Genomic DNA, 10,106 nt, shown 5'->3' with positions numbered 1-10,106 from the left:
AGTTTCTTAGTTTTAAAAAAACCTGCAAACCATATGATTATATAATAGAACGCAAAACTTAAATTAAGAAATTCCAAACTAATAAACCCTTATTCCAACAACTTTACCCAAATCAAATAATACCAAACCCAACAGTCTCAAACCTAAACACCCCAAATTCAATCAACCCGTAGGAACCATCCCTTTCAGTTCACAAGCAGGCAAGCCTATCTAGCCCAGCATTTGAAAGAAGAAGACTTATACTTTAAGGTATTATGCGTATTTTAGAAAAAATTAATGGGTCTACATGACCTCAAAAATTACCAAAAACCGCTATTTTTGCACTTTTAGGTTAGGATATCTCAGAAGCCAAAGCCTTTGGGGCTGAGATTTGTATTCAGCGCATCAAAAAAAATCGAAAAAGCATACTCCGTTTTCTGGGAATCAGGCTTGTCGGCCTGTGTAATGAACCAACAGAAAACACTGTTTAGTAGTGCTTAACATGCGGTAGGAAATAAGACAAGTCTATTTGGTTAACGACCACAAATGAGAAAGCATCAGAAACATCAAAAATTGAAAGAGGACCAAAAGTTTCTGGTGAAATCAGAATATTTAAATAATCAGTTCGTTCTCATTACATAAGCCAGCAGGGGCGAGATCTGGGATTATTATTGGCGATAAGTGGGTTTTGAGTTAAATAAAGTTAGTTAAATCACACTGTGCTTAATTTAATATCTGATCCCACAGAATAAACGTAATAATATTTATGTGTAACATTCTGAAACAGAATAGCGTCTTCCCTGGCATTATTAACTAAATGTATTTAAACAAGCTCTAAAACGACATAGGACGTTTTTATTCCATCTAATCGTAGTATTTCCACTGTATTACACGTTTTGCAATCAAATTTCAGAAAAATAAAGTATAAAAAATTCTATAGCTGGTTAACCCTTGTAGAAAAATCGCAACACAATGTTTTGCTCTAAAAAATCGATTTACAAAAGTCATTTGTCTGATTGCCCTAACGTAACATTAGTTATATCCTTAACTATCATTTCAGCTACTTGCCAAGCCATTTCTTCTCTCTTCCTATCCTCTTCGTCGTTATTAACTACTTTCTTGAATATACTTTTGAACCTAAACTGCTTCCTATCAGGTTCAGGTTCAAAATCAGCTTCGTACTTGCCTATTTCACTAACTCGCCCCAATGACAGCCTGTAACACTTCTTTCTCTTCCAGAGAGAGTCAGGATCATACAATTCCCTGGTGTCGATGGTCATATCTGCACTCTTATCTCTTCTTTTGATTGCACTGGGAGGGATTTCAAATGCTAAGAAAGTGCTCTGACTAAAGCTCCTCTCGCTACTACAGTCAGAAGCTGCGTTTGGATATCGCTCAAAGTTCGCAAAGTCATTCACTTGTACCGTGTTTATCAGATCTGACAAATACTTATAAAACAACTGGGAAGTTAAAAAAGGTTTTAGGTAGTTCTTTTCCAGAACTGTTTCGACGATCTTTAATGGAAGATGAAAACAATCTGGCATCAGGCCATTCTCGCCGCAAATGCTTTGTTCTACTGCAAACCTAACTTTATCACTGAAACCTAAGGGACACGTAGCTTGAAGAGAAAAATATTTATCATATAACACTACAGCATCAGTTTGAGCTTCGACGTGATCAAAAAAGTCCTTTTGGTCGTGTAATTGTTGCTGAAAATTCGAAGCGGCTATCCAAAACTCTAGCAAACTACGCTGATTTTCTTGTTCCAAGTACTCCATGAAATAAAACAAAGCAGTCTCATTGTACAGAATATCATCAAGAGAAATATTACCGCCTGTAAGCAGATCGATCTGATATTTACAGAAATAATCAGAAGCTAAAAATGATGCGAAATACTCATCTTGCATGATATTATAAACATAATTCTCTACGGTATCAAAACAATTAATGGATAAAACTTTATCAGTATTGCAAATATTCTCCATAATTTCTTTCCTCATTTCCTCTGTACATTTAATATTACACAGCGCCTCTTGTGCTATATATTTTTTAAATAATAGTAAGGCTTTATCTACTATACTTTGTACACTTCTCTTTTCACTAAAATTAGATTCATCACTTTCTTTATCACATGTGTTATCCTGGGGTGTTTTACCCTCTGATAACGTTGTTGCCGAATAGTCATACAGACTATTTGAATCGGCTGTATAGGAATCACAATCAGTACTAACTGATAAACTGTCATGATCGAAATTACTATGTGGCACGGGAGAATGGGGGAAATTTTTCATGGTTTGAAGATTTTGGTTGTCTTTTAGGAAAGATTTGAAGGTTTGTATCTCTGACCAACAATGGATGTAGTCGCAAGCACCTCTGGATTCCATGTAGTGGGTGAAATAAGCCAGCGCATTTTTGTCCGATATTGTTTCTTGCAGTGTTCTTGTTAGTCTTGATTGGTCTTTTGTAGCTTCCAATTCGCCTGGAAAATATTACTTATTAATATATAGAATACACGTCATTCACACTTTACAATTTAAAAATGCATATTATTAACATTATCAGAAGAGCAGTGGTGAAATAACTAAACAAACCTGAATAAAGAAATGGAATATGGAATGTACTATTTATATGGTTCTTATAGATATGGTTCTTTTCATGAGGATTTTTCAGTGCGTAACAAATGATAGAAAAAAGGTAAGTCCGTGATAATATACATTTATAACATTTATTCTAACATGACATTTTAGTTAAATCTGACAGTTGTCAAACTTTATTTGCAATTGGGCATAAAAACAAATCAATTGTCTGTATTGCATTTATAAAATGGTATTTTCTTTGATTTGTATAGTCTTATAAATTGTACAGATTATATTCGTAGATATATTATATAATTAGTAAATAAATGTTTTTCTATTATAGCGCCATCTATCGACAACTAGAATAATCACCGAACTAGAATAATTACCAAAGTAATCACCGACGTGCCTTTTTTCTGTCATATACAATTTAATGCGTTAGAAAGAAATCGAAAAACTGTGACGCACTGAAAAATGCTCATGAGAAAAAGCATAGCGTTAGTACTTTTTAATTGAGATGATTGCATCGAGAGTCATAGACTGGAGATGATTTTTAAATAACTAGTCCTCACAAGGTAATCTGAAAGGAAAATGATACAGTATCTCAATAATATCTGTATATGCTCTGCAAGGCGATAAAGAGGAAACAATCAAAGATGACTTCTATGAACAACTTGAAAAAACGCTAGAGAGAATCCCCAAACAAGACATACAAATAATCTGTGGAAACCTCAATGCAAAAATTGGCAAAGAACCTAATTTAAGACTGACAATAGGACAACATAGCCTCCACTCACGATATCTCAAATGATATTGAACAAAGGCTGATATATTTCAACATACAAACATTCATAAACAGACTTGGGTCTCTAATGAAAACTACAAACGGAACCGAATTGACACGTAATTGGACGTAGTTATGCAAGAAGGACTCAACTCCAAAAAGTGTGTTTTTCAGGAGAGACGTTTTCGCAAAGCTATCTATTGTAAATTACAGGTACAACTTACAACCTTACTAAAGGTTGTACCGTGTTTGAAGGGGATAGTAATTTTTTTGTTGATACTTAAACTAACATATTATATAATAACAACTTTGGTATTCCCAAAAAATGGTGATTGGTTCCTTATCGCATATTATACATATTAATTAATTACATTTTACATTAGGGAAATAAAAACACAAACTTCTTTAGATTATATTTTAATTGTAATTATTTAAACAATAATACGAAAAACTAAGTAAAAAATAAAGACAAATCTAATATTATTTTATTGCCTTAATATAAAAAATAAACTGAACTAAGATAATAAAATTTTAAAATAATTATTATGGCAATACTAGTGTAATGGAAAAAAATCAGGATATTTTTGTTGTTTAATTTTAACATAATGGAATATTTTAATCAATTTCAATTTGAAAGTCTAGCGTCCCATTGTACCCATCAATGTCGCCTTCAATTTCTTCATTAGATGATAAATTACAATAAAAGTTTTTACAATCATTCTGGACAGAGACTTTTCAACAAAGATGACATGGAAGGGGGCCTGCCAACTACTCGTTTTTGCACATTTATTTCAACAAATTCGTTACTGTAGTTGTTACTGACGTAAATAAACATAGGTTTATTGTTAATAATGCGGATTTGTTTAAATTTTAAACAGTTTATCTTGGTGTTTGTTGTATCTTTTTTTCTGTTGACAACAGTTTTTTCAATATTACTTGTAGACTTAAAGTCAACAGATTCCATTTTTACTACGTTAAAATATTTCGTCTTCGAGCATTCTTCATAACACTGATATAGTCTTCAGGTGTGTAAAGTCTTTGCTGAAATTTTAGGGCAGACTCAATGTCACCAAATTCACTGTAGTTTGGCAGGCAACTGTGCCCAGAGACTAAAAATTTCATAGTAATATTTTGAAGGCTAGGGTGGACCTCTAACACAGTTTTTAGCATAAGAACTATCTTGATATTTCTATTCTGGCCACCACACGAATCACTCCATAATGTCAAATTGATGACATTCTTGTCAACATTATCCATAATGTGTTTGTGTAAACAAGACGAAACTTCCTGAGCGCCCCGACCAGCTTGTACCTCTACCCAAATATAGCAAAAGCCCTTTCCACTCTTGCCACTGTGGATTACGCAATTGTATAAGATCAGTTGTCTTTTGTAGAGCATGATGTTAGTTGGAATACGCGGCAAAGGTAGATTTCTCTCTAAGTCAAAGGTTAATGTTTCTGAACTAATGTTTCTGAACTATTGTTTTCGTTTACAAACTTCAAATCGTCTTTCATTTGAACTTGAGCTAAGTTTGCAAGTGCCACATGTTCCTCACGAATTTCCTGATGTTTCTGTTTTTCAGTACTATTTTCAGCACCATTAATCTGTAGAATAAGTGTATCACAGTGTAACTCTATTCTGGGTGCCAGGACACACCGGGATAGACGGTAATGAGAAAGCAGATGAGCTGGCAAGGAACGGTTCATCAACTTTATATTTTGGCCCAGAACCTGCTCTAGGAGTACCTAAAACAATAATTAGGGGACAAGTCAGGGAATGGGTCAAAAACAAACACAAAGAATACTGGGGGAACGTACCTGGTCAGCGACACGGGAGGCCCTTAATAAGGGAACCCTCAAAACGGAGAGCTGAGGAACTAATAAAATTACATAGGAGTCAGCTCCGCATAATTACAGGTCTTCTCACGGGTCACTGTGCCCTGAAAGGACACCTGAATAGAATTGGGCTGTACGAAGGGAACCTTAACTGCAGACTGTGCAATAGGGGAACTGAAACAGCATATCATGTACTGTACGGCTTTGGATCACAAAAGGCAGGCTATTTATGGACAACCAAAATTAAGTCCAGCAGAATATGCCACCCAACCCATGCTAGGTATGTATAATTTGGTACGTGGAACCAAGCTTGTGGATTGGGTGACATAAAAGGTAGGATGGTTGGCACAATAAGCCCATGAGGCTGCAGTGCCATCGGAGACATATGTCAGACGACCTCCAAAAAAAAAAAAAGTGTATCACATTTATTGCAAGTATCTTTTTTGAGTGGTTTACGTCGTAAGTTAAAGTCCTGTAGAAAAATATGTTTATACTTGCTGAAGGACACTGGGTTGCTGTACTCATTTTTATATAAATCATACATTTTCATTAGCATAACATCAGTTGGCAAGTACAAGGAATCTGTATTGTTTACACCATCATTTTGCACGTATTTATCATCATTTTGCCTCGTGAAGACATTCTTAGTGAATGTTTTTAAACTAATTTAACTTTTATTAACACTAACTAAAAACAAATATATCGGTACACGGAAAACTGCTACAGCAACAAATCAACAACACTGGTTACTGGTTCTCTTTTGTAAAATGCAATATGGCACATGTGATTTATTTTAGTAAACGCATATGGAGTTGGTTCCCTCTTGTAAAACACATAACTGACTTTATGCGGTTGGATTCTGAACGCACATCTTAAAATGATAGTTACGTAAATGGTAGTTGATTCAAACTGTTATAACACAAAATATTGATGCTGAAGCCATTGGTTCTTTTTTGCTAAACAAAGTTTGGACCTTCTTTTAAGTCACATAAGCAATAATATCAAATTTTAAATTTTGGTAGTTGGTTCCTTCTTGCATAACTACGTCCAATTATCAATGCTAGTGATAGCAAAAATCAGGTATCATCACAGAAACTTAGAACAAACGAAGCTTTGGGACAGTGGAACATCGAGAAAATGCAAAATAAACAAATCCGAGAAAATTACGTACCGGAATGAAACCACACCTAAATATAATCGAACACAGCAATGTCGAAAAACTGTGGCAACAAGTGAAAAAATCAATTAGAGTCAGCAGAACTAATAAGGAGAAAAGTAGAATGATAACAAGGCAATGGTTTGATAAATAATGCGAAGAAAAACTACAAGACAAACAAAAATAGCGAAACATTATGCTTCAACAAGAAACAACAGAAAGTAAAGAAAACTATACAACATAAGAGACTCAAGGGATAACTCAAGAAGCTTGAATTATCGACAAATTTTAAGTATCCTTGTTATCTTAACACATTCGCGGTCATGACTGCATATGAAGTCATTTACTCCATAAGAATACGTGTATAAAATGACAGCGTGTCCGCGAATGTGTTAAGAAACTATAATTGAAGTACACAAGTAGAAGAGATAGTATCATATCATAACAAACTATTATGCCATATTTTAGTATTTAAAGCTTTTAAACAAGCACTGGTGTTTTTTCACTGGTGGTATTCTTTAACTGCTTTATTTATAACAATAATTTAATAACAAACTATAACTTATTCCGACAGTATAGAGTATAGAATAATGAGCTTGTTTATGTAGATTCCAACCTAATAACCTTATTGTTTAAAAATAAAAAAAAATGAAAATTAGCGTGGAAATGTTTCCTGAAAGATAATTAAACCAATTATTCATTGTAATTGAAGTCACTGATTGTAAATAAATGGGAATTTCTTGAAATATATTTATACAGCACAACGAAAAAAATGCAAGAAACAGTCTCGATGTTGACTGATATTGCTGTTGGCTCTTTTTGGACAAATATATGGCTTGATTTCTCACAGAACAGTTCTACAGAGAAATCTACAATATGATTTGTTCAAGGAAATTTTGTTTGTGTTAGTATGAATATGTTAGATCAAACAACCAGCTGTCTCAGAAACCATCACTACGTCAGAAATATTTCTAACTAGCAATGTAGTGGCACTAAACATGCCAAATGATCAAAACATTACATTATAAAACCATCAAATCTGGAAAAGCTTTCTATGTGATAGATGCAGTGTTTGCTCACTTTCAAGCAATGTGTTGTGACATATGTGTTGTACAGGGTGAGAATAAGAATGCAGATCAGTATTAAGTCTGGTTTGCCAGTAGTTCATGAGGATCCAGACCAGTTGATGAGGATGTTTGTTTGGTAGATATTATCTACCACCACTCTTGTACTGGTGGTGATTGGATAGACGGATAGACAGACAATCATTATGAACTAAGATATGTTTTAAATATATATACACTGTTTTTAGGCGTTAACGCCCTTCGGTAGGGATCTATGGAGGAGTATCACCAAGCCCTTATCCCTAAGTATGTTTTGAATTCCCCTTATAAAAGATGAAAAAAATTATATTAGATATTAGATTGTTGTTGACTATGATTGGAGAAAAGCAGCTGTTAGCTTAACCAATTGTGTGGTGAATTGTAAGACTATGCACTTTATTCACCAGATTTAGTCTTTCATGTATCAAGTTTTTAAAAACATTAACTCATAGGTCATTTGTAACAAATGACTGTGTTATAGTCAAAATTCACACTATTCTGAGGAGCTCAAGAAAAATTATTTTAAATAGGGATAAAAAAGGTAAAGATTATTTATTAAAAAGACGGTTATAATGAAAAATAAATAAGAGAAATAATAAAATAAAAATCCTGCATTTTTACTTAGGTTAGGTTGATGTCAAATCACCTTCATAGTCACAAGGTGGTATCTTGAAGTAAAAAGTGATCAAACTTTGTAAAAACAATAAGCGAAAAAGTTAAATACCGTAATTAGAGGACACAATTAAATAAGGTCACAAGAATTAAATAGTTTATTAAAAAAGGTTATAAAAATGAAAGACAAATCATAAAGGCAGACCTAGGATGAAGGTCCAAAACGAAAATAGATAAAAGGAATACCAAATAATAATCAAAAGCCTGAAAGGAAGTAGTTTTCTAATAAAACTGTAAGAGGGACAATATAAGCTTGTTTTGATTTGACATTACATTACTTTTAATGACCCTAGTGGTCTTACCGTGCATTATAATAAAATAAGCCTAGAAAGAGTGAGAATAGGTGTGCAAGTGACACAACGAGCGCCCGTACACCCGGCTTAGTGTAGTAGTTACCCATATTCCTCTATAATTTGAGCAATCCAACTTATTTCCTTTTTTTATGAATGGAAGAAATATAAGCTACTTTCCATGAACTGGGTGGTGTGACACTGTTTATATATTTTTTCATACACCAAGTAAGTGCTTGAAAGAGTTTATCTGTGCCACATTTTATTAATTCGGCAGGAATATTTTCTGGCCCTGGAGCTCTACCATTTTTTAGTTCATTTACAGCTTTCTTCACCATATCAACTCCCACCACTATCTCTTCGCCTTCAACGAATACTTCTGTTGGTGATTGTGTGGTATATTCGGCTCTACTATCTGTTAGCAAACTCTTGTAGTATTCTTTCCATTTTTCTGTTGGTATTAACTGAATAGAAGTAGTATTTCTTTCTGTGTACTTTATTTTGTTTAAAAAAAAAGAAGAAGTGATCAAACTTGGTAAAAACAATAAGCGAAAAAGTTATTTACATAATTAGAGGAAACAATTAAATAATAAAGGTCATAAGAATTAAATTAATAAAATGTAGGTAGTTTATTGAAAAAGGTTATGACAATGAAGGACAAATCATAAAGGCAGAACTAGGTTGAAGGTCCAAAAAGAAAGTAGATAAAAGGAATACCAAATAATAATCAACAGCCTGAAAGGAAGTAGGATTCTGAAAAAATTCTGAGGGAATAACACAAACTTGTTTTTATTTGACATTACATTACTTTTGATGACCACAGTGGTCTTAACATGTATTATAATAAAATAAGCCTAGAAACAGTGCTAATAGGTGTGGAAGTGGCATGAATTAGGACCACAATATACATTTGCCATGCCCATTTAACACCTTAAAATAAACACAATGAGTAATATTATGTATAGCTTTCTGTAAAGTGCACAAAACAATCACATGCCAAGCAATCCTTGCACCATAAAAGGGTTTCCCCTTTTAAGAAATGATTAAATGAATAGCATACAAATAATAATTCTAGTTACCAATATCAAACAGTCCCTCATCATCAAATGATGATAATGGTAATGGAGTGGTTTTTCCACAATTCGCTTTGAATGAATCCGACACATTTTCGTGAGGAATTATAGGATGATCCTTTTCTTTACTACCATGAGGCGGATTGTTAGATGAGTATTTTTGTTGACCTAAAAAATACACGGTTTTTATTTGATAAACATTGATATAAGAATTTTTACTTTATGTACTTACCACTCTTGTTTGCTTTTTTTAGAAACTGTAGCATTGTACATATTAAAGCTTATTTCGAATACATATTAAGACTTTATGAATTTATAAGTATAACACAATATTTCAAAAAATCACTTATCTTCTTTACTTCGCATTTTCATTTCATAAACAAACTGTGCCTCTGACATTTGAGACATTTCCAAACGTGACATTTACAAGTTGACATTTCACGTCGACAATGTTGCCATAGTTTAGATTATGTTTTATTTTTGCAATTTTGCAATAATTATTCATGCTTTCAATCAAATTCAAATTAGATACATCTTCATCTTTAATCTAATCTTTGGAATACAAAAGATGATTTTTGAGCAGGATCATTTAAAAATGCATAAATAAAAATTATAGTTACTTAAATTATCGATTTTAT

At 33.2% G+C, this 10,106-nt stretch overlaps 1 protein-coding gene across 1 annotated transcript; it reads right to left on the bottom strand.

Annotated features, from left to right (window-relative positions):
- Positions 1-814: 814 nt before the first annotated feature.
- Positions 815-9,900, bottom strand: LOC114340298 (A-kinase anchor protein 10, mitochondrial). The gene is made up of 3 exons (XM_028291036.2): positions 9,701-9,900; positions 9,475-9,636; positions 815-2,458 (listed from the first exon to the last, which is right to left on the bottom strand). Exons 1-3 carry the CDS (start codon positions 9,732-9,734, stop codon positions 984-986), a joined length of 1,671 nt encoding a protein of 556 aa, XP_028146837.1. The 5' UTR covers positions 9,735-9,900; the 3' UTR covers positions 815-983.
- Between the last annotated feature and the right edge of the window lie 206 nt (positions 9,901-10,106).

This window comes from Diabrotica virgifera, chromosome 2 (genome assembly GCF_917563875.1).
Source record: "Diabrotica virgifera virgifera chromosome 2, PGI_DIABVI_V3a".
Taxonomy (NCBI): domain Eukaryota; kingdom Metazoa; phylum Arthropoda; class Insecta; order Coleoptera; family Chrysomelidae; genus Diabrotica; species Diabrotica virgifera.
Note: the sequence above shows the minus strand (reverse complement) of the source record. Positions and strands in the feature narration are given on the sequence as shown.

What these genes read in the sequence shown, in the direction of transcription:
- LOC114340298 (XM_028291036.2), bottom strand. Translation starts at nt 9,734, where the DNA reads ATGCTACAGTTTCTAAAAAAAGCAAACAAGAGTG. An exon ending in AAAAAAAGCAAACAAGAGTG is followed by an intron (nt 9,637 to 9,700) that starts GTAAGTACATAA and finishes TGTATTTTTTAG; the next exon opens with GTCAACAAAAATACTCATCT. An exon ending in TGAGGGACTGTTTGATATTG is followed by an intron (nt 2,459 to 9,474) that starts GTAACTAGAATT and finishes AATATTTTCCAG; the next exon opens with GCGAATTGGAAGCTACAAAA.